At 36.0% G+C, this 15,431-nt stretch overlaps 2 protein-coding genes across 13 annotated transcripts in view; one reads left to right on the plus strand and one right to left on the minus strand.

Annotated features, from left to right (window-relative positions):
• Positions 1–10,110, plus strand: part of PDE6C (phosphodiesterase 6C) — a 54,603-nt gene extending 44,493 nt beyond the window's left edge. The window contains exons 16-22 of the mRNA XM_049855310.1: positions 3,053–3,153; positions 4,933–5,040; positions 5,133–5,196; positions 7,386–7,460; positions 7,575–7,658; positions 8,045–8,201; positions 10,049–10,110. Of these exons, the coding sequence (XP_049711267.1) occupies positions 3,053–3,153; positions 4,933–5,040; positions 5,133–5,196; positions 7,386–7,460; positions 7,575–7,658; positions 8,045–8,201; positions 10,049–10,110 (651 nt within the window). The remainder of the gene's footprint in view (positions 1–3,052; positions 3,154–4,932; positions 5,041–5,132; positions 5,197–7,385; positions 7,461–7,574; positions 7,659–8,044; positions 8,202–10,048) is intronic.
• LOC126059565 (protein FRA10AC1) overlaps positions 1–15,431 on the minus strand; it is a 58,583-nt gene that overhangs the window by 10,027 nt on the left and 33,125 nt on the right. For 7 of the 12 annotated variants that reach the window (XR_007513449.1, XR_007513447.1, XR_007513445.1 and 4 more), the window contains one exon: positions 2,867–3,073. Coding sequence is in view for 3 of the 12 variants with exons in the window: in XM_049855327.1 (XP_049711284.1) it covers positions 14,911–14,953 (43 nt within the window). In the remaining 9 variants the exon portion in view is untranslated. The other 5 variants (XM_049855327.1, XM_049855326.1, XR_007513451.1 and 2 more) reach the window with 4 other exon arrangements.

Below are 15,431 nucleotides of genomic sequence, written 5' to 3' on the forward strand. Positions count from 1 at the left end.
TACAAAGGAAAAAAAGTTGAATGTAAACCATTTTTTCTTAATTGTACGAATTTTAAAAGTATTTCATTGTCATTTTTTTTTTTTTTTTAAGTCCAGGGTTGATTTGCTTTGTAAAGTGAAAGACCTTTGGATAATCTGTTGACTTTAATACAGCTGTTTTATTATTTTAGATCGGAAAAAGCATGATTTAAATTTTTTTTTTACAGCAGTATTCATCACATTTATTTTTATTTCTCCCTTTTTCTCTCACACACATGTGTATATATATCAAAAAGCAACACATATCCAAGTTTATAAATATAAGTAACATGTTTTAAAATAATTGCCATGGAATAAATAGATTTGGTTGACAGTTGTAGATTATATACTCTGTACAACGTGACACTTGGTAGAAACAAAGAGACTGTCCTAAGGTATTATTTATTTGAATTAAACAGGTTGTTTTCCTTTTTAAAAAGACTTCACATGCCATAAATATTAATTTGTCTAAAAGTTTAAGGCATTTCCATACATCTCTCTCATCCCACCTTTTTTCCTAGTACAGCAATCAAGGTTGACTTTAGGTGTTATTGGCTCTGCAAAGTATGTATCTGAATCATATAATACACATTACTTTTGAAACATAACAGTGTGCATCAGAAAACAAAGGCCATTACTCACTGCCATAAATATGAAACTGGGTCACCCCACTCCAAAGGGAAGCCACCATTGTACCCAAATCAGGGGCAGGTTAAGTGAGATTAAAACTACAAATGCCCCACTTACTCTTCCCCTCTCTGGCCAACCCAGACCAGGTTTAAAATAATTGACATACAGAAGATTTGGTTCAGCCATTATGGACTGATATGGCTAATGCACTGTTCCAAGGAAGAAACTGATTCTGATCCAGACAAGCTTTCTTTTTATTTTAATTGGAAGTGTAAGGTAACCACTACTTCACTGTATCAATTTAAAAGGCTAAATGTAATAGGTATTATGAACTCATTATTTTAACAAAGCAAATCACAACTTTCCTTTCTATTACTTACTTTGTAAAATACCATTTTTCTTGTCCTGGAAGTTGTTATGAAAAGGCTGCTTGAGTGAATTTTCATAATATATATCATAGTGTCTAAAACTTGAGTTCTTGTCCAACTTTTGCTTTCTAATATTTCAATCTCCTGGAATGATTGAGAGCTGCATTTGGCTGTGGGTTTGCAATTCTATTTTAACCTGAAGCTAGCCTCAAAATTTTACATAGCAATAATGATACAGCAATCATTAAATTTTGTAGCAATTTAATTTTCATCAATGTGTTCTTAGTTATAATCACATTTGACTCAATATTCCACCAATATTTATTGAGGGTAGACTAAGTGCTAGACAGTTAGGCAAAGCCAAAAAAAAAAAAAACTATTTGCTGTGGAGTCGATTCCAACTCATAGCGACCTTATAGGACAGAGTGGAACTGCCTCATAGGGTTTCCATGACTGCAAATCTTTATGGAAGCAGAGTGCCACATCTTTCTCCTGTGGAGCAGCTGGTGGGTTCAAACCGCCTACCTTTCAGTTAGCAGCCTAGCGCTTAACCACTGCGCCACCAGGGCAGGGCAGCTGTTTTTATCCCCATTTGATAGAACAAATACAGATGTTAAGTGACTGTCTAGGGTTATACAACTACCTAGTGTGAAGTTGGATTAGTAAGCACAACTAACCTGTGCATACCTTACTTATTGGGTAATCCTGAGAGCATGAACTCTGCAGATTGGTTGCCTTGCTTTAGATACCGGTGCTATCACAAACCGGCCAAACTGTAGCCTGGGACAAGTTATTTAAACTCTGTGCTGTGGTTTGTTGTGAGAATTAAGAGTATTCATAAAGCACTTGGAACAGTGTCTGGTAAACAGTAAGCACTGTGTAAGCATTTGCTATTAGTTGATGCTTAGTCCCACTTTCTTTTCTAATTATGCTACCTCTATTTCTACTCTGTCCTATAGGATTGCTATGAGTTGGAATCGACTCGATGGCAGTGGGTTTGGTTTTGGTTTTTGGTATTTCTACATAAGAAACCCTGGTGGCACAGTGGCTAAGCGCTAGGCTGCTAACTAAAAGGTGATGATTCAAACCCACCAGCCGATCCACAGGAGAAAGAGGTGGCAGTTGGCTTCCATAAAGATTACAGCCTTGGAAACCCTATGGGGCAGTTCCAACCTGTCCTATAGAATTGCTATGAGTCAGAATTGACTCAACAGCAATGAGTTTCTTTCTGTCTCTTTTTTTCTTTTTAATCTACATATGTTAACAGGCTGTTTCCTCTTTCTTTCCAGTGGAATTTGTCTATATTTCATAATTGTCAACTTCATTTGGTAAAACTACTACATTATCTGCCCATGTGGTTTTTATGCCTAAAATGGTCTATCTAAAGTGTCAGACCTTTTAAAAACCACCTCTGGCATTACACGCTCATTTTCTAGAAAACTGAGAAATGAAATTGACTGATATGTGAAGAAATTATTAGTAGGAAGCTCTTTGAAGAAAGATCGTTAAGTCTTTGTAAAATATAATTGTAAGATAGCATTTTAAGAATAACATGGGAAGATTTCTTCTTTTTTTTCCATACCTGCACACAAGTGTTAATGTAATTTGCAGTTTTTGAAGGACCAAGGGTTTCTGTGGTTCTCTGAATTACCTAATGGGTAAATTCAACATTTCTAACAAGCATATATCTACCAGAATTTCCTTATTAAAGCTCTACAACTAATACAAACAAAATTTTAATCTATTATTAATTTTTAAATGGTTCTGAAAGAAAACTTTTTACTCTCAAAACTTAAACATTGATTATATGAACATTCGCTAACAGTGGCTATTTTTATAGTTTCAATTACCTTACTTAAAGTAGAGAAATCCATGAGATAAAAGTTGAAAGCAAAAAAAGTGTTGCAAGACCTCATTTTTCTTCTTTCCGTAATAGAATAATCTTTGCTTACTTTGTTAAACACACTTCGGTTGGTTGCTTGTTGAATCAAAGGCAAGTTAACGATTGCACTTCATTGTGAATTTTCATCTTACAGACTTTAAACATCTTCCAGAACCTAAATAAACGCCAGTTTGAAACAGTCATTCATTTGTTTGAAGTTGCAATAATAGCAACTGACCTGGCTTTGTATTTCAAGTAAGTACATTGCTCTCTACCACAGAACTCCCTTATACTCTGTGAGGCTCTACCTTCCATAAGTGGTTTTTCTGCATTAAAGCTAAAAGCTATTCTCTCTCTCACATACACACATTTGTTCATTTTCCTTTTAGATTGTCAGTAGAATGTCCTCAAAATGCTTGGCAGTGAATTTACCAGACATCTGGAAACATTTTAAGTCCCTAATAATAAGTTTGTTACCTGAAGAAGTTTGAGTTGAAGAACATGCAGCAAGTTTTGTGTTTTGCCAGAGGAGTGATGCCAAGAAACCTCACAAGGTGGCTTTTTGTCTTGGTGACAAATCTTGGCCCAGAATCTGTTATAGTGTTATAGGCTCAGGAATTTGATCCTGTCAGAGTCTGGGAAATGAACAATCTCAGTGATTCTGATGCCCACTAACCAAACTCACAAAACTCTGGGTTATATATGACAGAGTGCTAGCCTATTTACAGTAATAAAATACAATTACCAAGGAGACCAGATACTCCAAGCTTCTGGCCAACATTTTCTCATAAGGGAATTATAAAGTAACTTGGCAAACATGGATTAGAACAAGGTGAGCTAGTTACAGGATCCAAACATTTAATGACTTGGAAGGTCTTTGCCAAACTGTGCCTCTCTGATCCTTCTTAATTAAAAATCTAATTATTAAATATTTCAAACATACTAAGAATAGTACAATGGATATTCAAAATCCATAACCCAGATTCAACAAATGCTAGCATTTTGCCATATTTGCCTCAGATCTCTCTTTTTTTTTAAGGAGAAACAATAAACCCTTAGTGATATAATTAGAGTATCTTGTCCCCACCCGACTATAACAATCCCCTCCCTTCTCCCTCACAGATTTATCACCATCCTGATGTTGATACGAACTCATCCTTTCCAATACCATACTATATTATACCGTGTATGGTATTGTTTTTAATGTTTCCATAAATGATATCATACTGTATATACCTTTTTCTGCAACTTGATTTTTCCACTCATTCTATTTTAAAGATACCCTCTGTGATAAGTAGAGATCTAGTTCATTTAACTGTATATTCAACTGTATAATTCATCTATTTCTCAATTCATGGACATTTAGATCGTGCTCACAATGCTACATTGTATATCCTGGTACATATGAGTTTCTCTAAGGTACATACCTAGAAATGGGATTGCTGTAGGGTTTGTGTATCTTCAATTTTGTGCCACATTGCAAAACTGCACTCCCGAGCATTTGTGCCAATTTACACTCCCACCAGCACTGAACAAGAGTTCCTGTTATCCCATATCTGGAATCCTCTGGCTCTGGGCATATTTAAATTCTTATTTTTTTTTACTAATGTAATGAATGTGAGATGGTTTCCTATTCTTGTGTAAGTTTGTATTTTCTTGATTACCAGTGAGACTGAGCATCTTTTCACATTATTTGGGTTCTAATCTTTTGTTGTTCCTATGTCTTGTGACATCTCATTATAGTCTGTGGCCTTTATCCTTTATGGCATGATCTCTTTGGTCATATGTAACTTTTAGTTTTAATGTATTCACATTTACCAGTCCCCCCCCTCCCCTTATGGTATATACTTTTTTTTCCCTTAAACTGTTTCTGTGCCAAGGTTACACAGCCATTCCCTGTTCTTTTATCTCCTGACCCCTTAGACTCCACTATGTGGACATCTTAATGCAAGCATCTGAAGGGCATGTATTTAAAAATGCCTTTTCTCTGCTCTCATATGTGAAAATGGGCTGCACAGTTGTTATCTTTTTTAGGAAGAGAACCATGTTTCAAAAAATTGTTGATGCCTGTGAAAAAATGGAAACTGAAGGAGAGGCTATCAAATACGTAACCACTGATCCAACCAAAAAAGAGATTATCATGTGGGTAGTCAGAATTTTATTCTTCTTTTGGAAAAATAGCTTACTTGTATTTATTTCTCTTTTAACAAATTTCACTTTCGTCTCTTCCAAAGGGCAATGATGATGACTGCATGTGACTTGTCTGCCATAACCAAGCCCTGGGAGGTACAAAGCCAGGTGAGTCCATTTGTTTTATTTCTGTCCCACTCTCAGGTACTGCCTAGATCCCATGTAAAAGTCCATCTGGCAACCCTTGGAATCTTATCATTGCTACTAGTTACATGACTATACATATTTTATAAGCAATTATCTTTCATTACACCAGAAATGTCCTCTCGAATAATTGGTTTATAATTTTAAAGAAAGAAAAAATAACTTGAGAAGTTATGACAGAAATAAATGTTCCCTGTTGGGTTTCTGTTAATGACGAAAGGCAAAAAACTTTCAAGAGCTCACAAATATCAGTAAGACAATAGGTAATTTGATCAGGCCCTAGACCAAAGCAGAGGGAACCTTGGACAGAAAATGTTTTCTAGAAGGAATTCCTTATGATTGGACGGGTTGTAGAACGTTTACATAAAATTACTCAGGGACAGTCTGAGTTTTTTAGTAGAGGAGGTAAGTCAGCCTAGACCAGGTTGAATCCTAAGTGCTTTCTTCTGTCAGGGCTGGTTTTGCTCTTACAATCAATCTCTTCTTAAATGGGCTGCTAATTATTAGAAGGCATTGTCTGTGAGTTCATGTTTAAGGTGGTCTTCCACTGAAGTTCTTCCCCAAGCTTGGAGAGTGGGAGTGGGGAGGCATTAGTTCATCCAGTATTGTTTTCCCACTAACTGGATGAAAGATATGTCTCCTTTCCCTTAATAATTTCTAGGAAAAACTCTAGGCAAGAGAGGCCAGAATCAGCCAGGTCCAACTGTAAACGTGGATTGTCTTGTAATGATGTCGTAATTGGAACCCATCAAGCCCAAAACCAAGCACTTGCACTCCGTCCACCCTGACATGCCTGCTCTTCCTCCTAGATTCTTCATCTGTGCAATCACCTAAGCCAGAATCCGGGGGTCTTACTTGAAGGCATTGCCCTCATTTCAAAACTGTTTCTCTCACCCTTGCTACTGCCTCAGTTTAGACTTTTCATCCTCTTTTATCAGAATGATGAGGCTCTGGTGGCAACCTCATCATCAACTCCCCACACCATCCTCTGACCTGATTGCTGGGGTTGCTTATAGAGCTGAGCCACTCCACTGCTTAAAAGTCTCCTAAAAACTTCACGTTGCCAGTTTTCAACTTTTTAAAAAAAAAGTTCACCCCCCCCCCCAAAAAAACCCTCAAAAGCCACTTGATAAAAGAGAAAAAAAAAAGCTATTTTAGCTTTAATCTCTTTTGGCCTCCACCCGCCTGGACCCTTGGTACACTTTGGAGAGACTCTAGGGCTCCAGGAATAAATCCACTAGCCTAGACAATCAAGTTCAAGTTTCCCAGCAAGGTTATGTGGCTGGCCTGTCGCTACCTGTCCTTACCTCACTTTCCCAGGCTCATTTCCCTGCACTCTCTCCCATGTCAGTGCCTCACACTCTAAGCTCCTACTCCCATAAGTTCTGCACATTGAATTTGATCACTGTACATGCTCTCCCCGCCCCCTGCAAACTACTATTCATTCTTAATGACACAGCATAAACGCAGCTTCCCTCCGTTATGACGCTTGCCTTTCCTCCCTCCTTGTTCTGTAACACTTCATAGTATCGCTGCTATAGTACTTCCTTCATTATTCACATGGTTGTCTTCACTAGATTGTGAGCATCTTAAAGAATGCTTTCTTTCTTGAAGACAAAAGTCATGTCTTATTCCTCTCGGCAAGCACGGCATATGCCAATAAAAGGCAGCCAACAGGTGTTCAATGAACTTGACAGATTTTTTTTTACAATATAAATTAACTCTGAGTCTCCTCACACTGTAATCAAGCAGCACACTAATGTGTGTGTGTGTCTGTGTGTACCCATGTATGTTCTGGATCCTAAAAGATAAGCAGGACAAGAGGAGGACTTGGGAAGCATCAGAGCATGATATGTTTAATGGAATCCAGCATCCTCCCATCTCCCTCTTTACTGTTGAGAGGTGGTGGCAATAGCAATGAGGAGACAGGCACTACCGGAATGAGTCCAGGACATTGAAGGAGGAGGAAAAGTTTCCCTTTCCCATTTCGATACAATTTGTAGATGATCTTTTCAAAGGTCAGGAGTATACGGTACAAATACACCTCAAGTATCAACTATAACGCTATATCCTTAAGCATCACTCATACTAATAAAATGCAAATTCTCTATTAATAAGTGGACTTTAATGAACCAAGCTTCTCTTATTTGCAGGTAGCTCTTCTGGTTGCAAATGAATTTTGGGAACAAGGAGATCTGGAGAGAACAGTGCTACAGCAACAACCTATTGTAAAGACCCTGACACAAAAATGCACTACTCATGCACAATTATCAGTGCCCCTCAATCTATTTTGTTTATTGAATCATAGAAAACTGTATTAAATAGATTTATTCTCTTTTTAGCCTATGATGGACAGAAACAAAAAAGATGAACTACCTAAACTGCAAGTTGGATTTATTGATTTTGTTTGTACTTTTGTATATAAGGTAAGAAAACAAAATTATTTTCTTGAAATATGTAATCACTTGGAGGAGAATTTTTCTTCCAAATGTAACAAAATCGAAAAGTCACCCCCATGGAGAAACATCAGGGATGTCCTTGTTTCTCCAAAGTAGTTTGAGGTTTTATCCTAATTGCTCATTCAGTGGTGGAATAAGAGGTGAGAGAACGCAGATGTGAGCATATTGAACAGACTTACGAAGGCAGGAAAGACAGGGGATGTCTTTCTCAAGTTTCAAAGCCACTGAGCTAAGCTCATCCTCACAGCTAAGAGCATGTTAACAATTTCTTACAGCAATCCTCCTTTGCTATGAAAAGTACTTAAAATCAAGTGTATGGTTTAAGTGGTTTCTGGACCTAAAATTCTTTCTAGGAGTTCTCACGGTTTCACAAAGAAATCACACCTATGCTGAATGGTCTTCAGTGTAACAGAATAGAATGGAAAACTCTAGCCGATGAGTATGATGAAAAAATGAAGGTAATTGAAGAGGAGGTGAAAAAGCAGGAAGAAAGAAACACAACAGAAAAAGGTTAGACGGAATCTGTTTATGCTCCTTGTAAAGCAGCCCAAAGTCAGGCCAAGCTTAACTTTGCATGACAGAGATATGAGAAGTAACTGCAAACAGGAAATGAGCTTTACCGTGCACAGAAGTCGACTAGTGGTTTTCCACTTTTTCCCCCAATCTTATGTAATTCCAGATAGCACTGTGCTGTTTCAGTTGAAGCAGAGGTTGGGGGGCTTCTTCATCCACTCTATAAGGTGGCCCCTGAGGCATCTCCACAGAACACTGGGTTTTTAGGATTAGTATGAAAAGCCACAGAATCAGTGAGATCAGGGTTGAGTTAGGAAAGTTTCTGTCCCAATATTACGCATTAGCTGTGAAACTGTGGGCAAATTGCTTCACCTCTCTGAACTTAATATTCTTCTCTATATAAGGTTTTTCAAGGTATCCAATTACTTCCACACTTAAGGAAGCTCTATACCCAACCCAGTACCGTCGAGTCGATTCTGACTCATAGCGAAGCCCTATATGTACAGTAACTCTGACAAGCTTTGACAAATATCCCAAACATCTTTACACAGTGCTATTTTTCCTGGCCTGAAATTTCTACTCCTAAAGTCACTCTAAGGAGACCTGGTGGTGCAAATGGTCAAGTGCTTGGCTCTTAACCAAAAGGTTAGCAGTTCAAACCCAGTGGCAAAAAGACCTGGTGATATGCTCCCGTAGATTACAGCCAAGAAAACCCTATGGGGGTAGTTCTACTCTGTTACATGGGTTGCTATAAGTCGAAACCGACTCGACTGCAAAAAACCACCACTACAAAGTCACTCTATCGGGTTTAACACTGTCTCCAGAAAGCCTCTGTTAAAACTTAGAATCATCAAATGACCCAAACATCATCTTGAAAGTGGAATGACTTCATTATTTTGTCTCAAAGCTCACAACTCAAAAGGTTTTATAAGGAATTCTTATTATTGACCTTTTGGTTAGCACCCAAGCACTTAACTACTGTGTCACCAAGACTCCTTTCTAGTTTAATTAAAAAAAAAAAAAAAAACCCACTGCTTTTGAGTAGATTCCGACTCACAGTGACCCTATAGTACAGCATAGAACCGCCCCATAGGGGCAACTGGTGGATTCAAACTGCCGACCTTTTGGTTAACAGGCGAGCTATCAACCACTGTGCTACCAGGGCTTCAATTTAGTTCAATTAAACATATACAAATCTTCCAAAAATTTGTGTGACATATTTTAATAGAGGTAGAATTGGGTTCAAAATAATAACCAACACGGTCTTCCACAGCCTTCAAAGGTAAGTTTAAATCTAATATCAGTGTGTTAGTTTAAATACAACTGAAAAGATCAATTGTGTATAATAAAACCAAGAAGACCAAAAAAAACCTCCCAAAACTGTGGGTCCATTTAAATACTTTCATGTGCCAATACTTTTTGAATCAATATGTAAAATATGCTTCATGTTTAACATTATTTTTAAAGAATTTAATTTTAATTCTTTAAAAATATAGCCCAAGTCCACTCATAATTTTAACTAATTCAAGTCCTTCATTTTCAAAGTCTTCATTATTCATTTTTAAGTGTACAGATAAATAAGAACTGTGGAAACTTCCAGATTGTGTGGTTCAGTGTTTTCCTTGAAAAACTGGATGTTAACTAATTATTCATTAGAGTATCTTTTAAATGGAAATATTCATACACAGAATTCAAGTTTTTAAGTGGTTCAACCCTTAGTACTTGATATAAGCTAAAATTGATAATTAGGCTATCGTGTTGACACTAATATCATAAGAGTGTTAACATAAAAATGCTATATATGCATTGACTTCCAATAACATTGCTTTTCTCCTTTTCACTAGCTGCAGAAGATTCAGGAGGTGGTGGTGATGACAGAAAGTCCAAAACATGTCTAATGTTGTAATATTATCCAACTGGTCTGATTTTCAAATACTGTTTCTACTTTCAAAGAAAAATAGACAACAGTCAAAAGAGCTTCAGCAAATTTCATTCAGTAAATCATCAAGTAACAAAGAGGATCTTCAGAAAAGTCACCCTACCCCTGGCTACTAAGAAGAGAAAATATATTGCTAGCCTGACAACTCTGAGGATAAAATAAAGTTCAACAGAAGTGCAAAATAAGACAAAAATGGGTGCATTTCTGGTGCCAATTTGTTTTTAATTAAAAATACGCAATTCTGAAACTAGTCATTTTCCTTATAAAATATGCTCTTATTAATAACTGTGTGACGCAAACGGTTAAGCACTAGCCTGCTAACAAAAAGGTAGGTGGTTTGAGCCCACCTATCAGCTCTGTAGAAGGAAGACCTGGCGATCTACTTCCATAAAGATTACAGCCAAGAAAATCCTATGGGGCAGTCCTACTCTGTCACATGGGGTTGCTATGAGTTGAAATCAACTCAACAGCACCTAAGGACACATACATCAAACTCCTTTCTGAAAAATCTCTCATCAACATGTTTTAATGTAAAGGAATACAGAATGTAAATACAGTATAGAAAACAAACAGAAAAAAGGATGACAGATGGTATTTCATCTGAAATGAATACTATCTATTTCCTCTACTTTTTACTCTTGATGATGGAAGGGTAAAGACCATACCACTTTTGGCCATTAATAAAAACTATGTCTTTGTCCTGTTCCCCCAACTCAACCACCACCACCAAAGTCTGAAACCAATTATTTTTCTATGTGTAACTATTTTTTTAATGTTCAGACCTATTTTTCTCATTGAAAAAATTGTCAATTTATAAGGCACTACTTGGATAATCTGAATGCAAGTTAAATCAGCTAATAAATATGCATTATTAAGAAGCATGATTTGATTATGCAAGAACTTCACTATCAAAGGCAGTTCGAAGGACTTCAACAGAGGAAACTTTTTTTTAAATGGTTAAGAAAACTAAATACTGAATTGTTGAGAGAAACTAAGGACAATCAACTACTTCCACTACATGCTGCAAGGCTACATATCAGAGAAATGTTTAAGATTTCTTCCTTTTACTTATCTATAAAAAAAACTATAAGCATAGTCTAAATTAGAAAACAGACCAAATAATAACAATTATGCCATATATCTTGCCATAGCTTTTCTTGTCAAAGGAAATCTGAATTGTAATGAGTCAAATTGGTTCACTATGGATCCTGAAGGTTTTGTTATGTACAAGATACTGTTCAATTTTAGGCAGCCAAGAAATAATCACCATTTGTTATACTTTTAGAAGTTAGGTACTAAGAATCATAAAATTGCTTCACTCACATTAGAATGTAAGCTCCATAAGAGATTTTTTTGTCTTTTATTCATAGCTCCATTCTGGCACCTAGAATAGTGCCTGGCCCATGGTAGATACTCCGTAAATATGAATGAATGTTATTTTGAATAAATATTGTAAGAAACAGGCATAAATGAGGAGTGACTATAGGCTAACAAGATAGCTTTAAGGAGAAAAGACCACTCAATATACACAACCAAATGACTGTTGTCTGTTAAAGCTGTCACCCTAGTACACGTCCTTATTTCCATTTCTTAAAATAATTAGAAATTCCTCTCCGAGGATCTTTTGAAACCACATAAAAAACTTACCCCTTTAGCCTTACGCACTTTTGGACCAAGAAGTATCAGTCAGCTCAAGCAGCCTCCCTTCCTCATTCACAAGAAACTGAATTGAGGGCAGAGGCGTGCCATCACTGAAGGTCCGAAAAAATAAGAACTTTGCTTAAGAGCAAGGTCATAAGAAAAGCTTAACTTCCAGTGCCCCAGAGTTTACTGAATACCCCTGACTGCACTAACCTTTAGCGAAGTTTGAAATCGGTATGCTGGAGAATTAACCTTTAAACTAATCGTCATAGAGACCTTTTCAAAGACTCCTTAAAAATATGGCTCCCATTATCTGTCATTGTATATAAGTGGATTAAATGTTGTGATTATGTATAATGGACTAACTTGATATCTTAAACCATACTCATAATACTGAATGTACGAATCTACTTTAAAAGGATCTTTACATATTCTTCCTAGACAGGCATTTAATTTTGCAGGAACTTTATTTTCCGATTACCACTAAAATATATGTATTTTATCATAAAAATGTTTTAACTAGATGTATTACTAACATCACAGTTTTGTGACTGGATATTTCTTTTTATTTATTTTTGAGAGCTATCTAGGAGACAATTTTTAAAGAAAATTTATTGTGGTCTAATATACTTAACAAAAAATTAGTCATTTTAACCGTTTTTAAATTACATTCATTACATTCATGTTGTACAACCATCCCCGCTCTCCATTTTCAAAAGTTTTTTTTTTTAAATCACCCCAGACAGAAACTCTGTACTCCTTAAGATGCTGCACATTTCTAACATGTTTTTTTGCAAAAATTAAGGTGCCCTTTTACTCACGATAGATTGTGAGAGGAAAAAAAAAAGTTTCTTTAAAGTAAGAAATGAGGGGGCTTTCAAAGTTGAACAGTAAATCAACGGTTTACTGTCTTCTGGTAGAAGTTCAGAAATGGTTCCACAGTTTGTTACTCTCCTAGACAGTTCCTTTACAGCAATGTCCAGCACAGTGCCTCACACAATGGACACCTAATAAATATTTCTTGAATTAATGAACAACTATTTAGAAAAAGAAAAATCTCTGATACTAACCATTTTAAAATAAGACTTTAAATTACTTATTTTTCAGGTTTATGGCAATCATTCCATTTTTAAAATGAGATTTAAAATAGTGTGTCTTCAATAAAATAATTGGGAATGCTATGATCATTTTCTACATACTCTTATTCACCAAGCCACGTGTCTTCTCCTCTATCTAGCCATCTACTTGCTCTTTATAAAAACGAGTTTTTACCTTTTTTTTTTTTTTTACAATGAATAAATCCTATTGAAAATTTGAGGAAAGCTATGGGCATTTTCCTCAAAAAATACATACACACAGAATTTTACACAGAGATATTAAGAGTGCTTGTATTTCCTGAAATATACCCACGGTACCTTGGAGGTACCAAGTTAAGAAGTTACATTTTATAATATATCCCTGTATATAAGCATATTCATATTTGCACAACTGCATCTGAGAAAAACTGTATGTACACAGTATTATTTGATTAAATTATCTTATTAATCTCTGTTGGGGAATCAAATAAATCCATTATTTTAGACTACTAGGACCTCATTTGATTCCTGCGGTATTAACTTACTTTAGAGTAAATCACCCACAGACTGAAAAGTCAAGGTTTAATTATAACAAACTCCCTTAAATTGTAGAGGTGAGAAGGCATCAAGAGAAAGCCAAGCCAAAAAAAAAAATGACAGCCAGAAGGAGGTGGTAATGGAGAAAGAAACTGCTTAAAAGAGGGGTTGCCAATGTATCAAACAGAAGTAAAGAGTTTAAAGACATACTCAATGTACTCTAAAATTTTTGTGGAACCCCAATAATCCCAGTAATTTAAACTAATTGAGGTAAAGGAAAATAAATATCAATTTAAAAAAATCTACAAAATATAGAAACAATGAAATCACTGTTCAGACTACTAGCTCCATCCTCTAAAAGGTACAGATGAAACAGTTGTAGATAAGCCACTGAAAAGACATATAAGGGATGGGAAAAGTGCTCGTCGTATACCCCTCCATTCTCACCTCTGATTTCTTTTCAACGCTGGCTCTTCTTAATGCTGTTTTATTTGGGGTCTAGATAACTAAGGGGGAAGTCTGGACCAATGGCTTCTATCCACTCTTTCCACAAATGGTATAGAGCCAGAAATTTCTAAAAGAGGTTTACTGTTAAATGATCATAAACCATCAAGTTCTAGATAAACCTATTTTTAAAGACAATTAGCCAAATCAATAATTCTGTTATTATGAGCCATTCCCACTGATTCATCAAACAGACAATGTTCTTATGATGAACAGGCCTGTCTTTTTTCATCATACAATTTAACTGTCTAGAAAAACCAAGAAGATTAATGATGGCAGAGACCATACTGCCTGTAAGGACTGGAAGAAAACATTTTGTGAGTCTGTCTCTGAGCTTTAGAGCAGGGAAAGAAGATGGCTAAAAATAGGTGATTTGTAGGTTTACAGTCGAGGAAAAAATTGCTGCTATCTCAAAATTCCTCTCCAATTCTTGTTTCTCTTCAGAGATGCCACTGTTCAGGAGAAGCTAAATAGAGCTATACCACTTTATTTCCACTTTTTCCAACCAAATAGCCACATTTAAGATTCGGGTAGTGGAAAACCTGTATTCTCATGGGGGTTCTCCTCACCAGCAATCCTCATATTCCACTTTTGAGAATAGGTCACACGTTTTCTTAATGGAGGAATTCATATGAAGTTAAAATAAATGTGAGGGGGGAAAAGAACGCATAAAATTTTCACTTTTCTACATATTTCCACAGAATTTAAAGATACATCCTATATTTCTTAACAATATTTGGCAACATTCTGTTACTGAAGAAAACGGTACTTTGAAAATTATGTGTTGGTTTTTTAAGTGACTTGGTGCTCTGAAGCTGCTTCACGGATGTGAGGCCAGGACACTATGCCATAATCTGTCTCTGACAGAACTAACGCGCTTCCCAAGCATCTGACATCCTGAGAGTAGCTGGATGCTTATTTACAAAGATAAACCATTCAACCTGGGACTTGTAGATAAAACTTGTTAAAGAGTTTGAACATTAAGGAATGAAGGCTTCTCTTTTTTGTCTCACAAAAACAAATCTTGAAAATACTCATCAAATTCTTCTTCCCTATTAAAGAAAAAAGTACATACAGAAGTGATTAAAATCAATAATAAGAGTAAAAAAAAAATTACTAGGTGACACATTATATGAGATTAACAAAAATGAATGAAATGTTTTAATTCAATATATTGGCTGATTCCTCTATGTCTCAACATGTTTCCATGCTTCAGCTATCAAATAATGCTGAGCTTCTAGATTAATCAGAACTACACTCACATGCACCACACTCACATGAATTAAAATTAAAATATTTTATATGTTGACGTGTCTCCCTAGACTTGTTAGGATTTTACTTTGAAGCACTTTTTGAGATGTTATTGCTTCTCTTTACTATTTTGGTTGATATTATGCCTTCTCTGTTCATTTTCATTTCAAAGTATAATATGATCAAGAAATGGAGAAAAAAGAAACTATTTTTAAGGGAAAATACAAGTCTTACTCCTAGGAAAGGTGTTATTGGAAAAGAATGGGCAAATGCTGTAGG

Source organism: Elephas maximus, chromosome 16 (assembly GCF_024166365.1).
Source record: "Elephas maximus indicus isolate mEleMax1 chromosome 16, mEleMax1 primary haplotype, whole genome shotgun sequence".
In the NCBI taxonomy this organism is placed as follows: Eukaryota; Metazoa; Chordata; class Mammalia; order Proboscidea; family Elephantidae; genus Elephas; species Elephas maximus.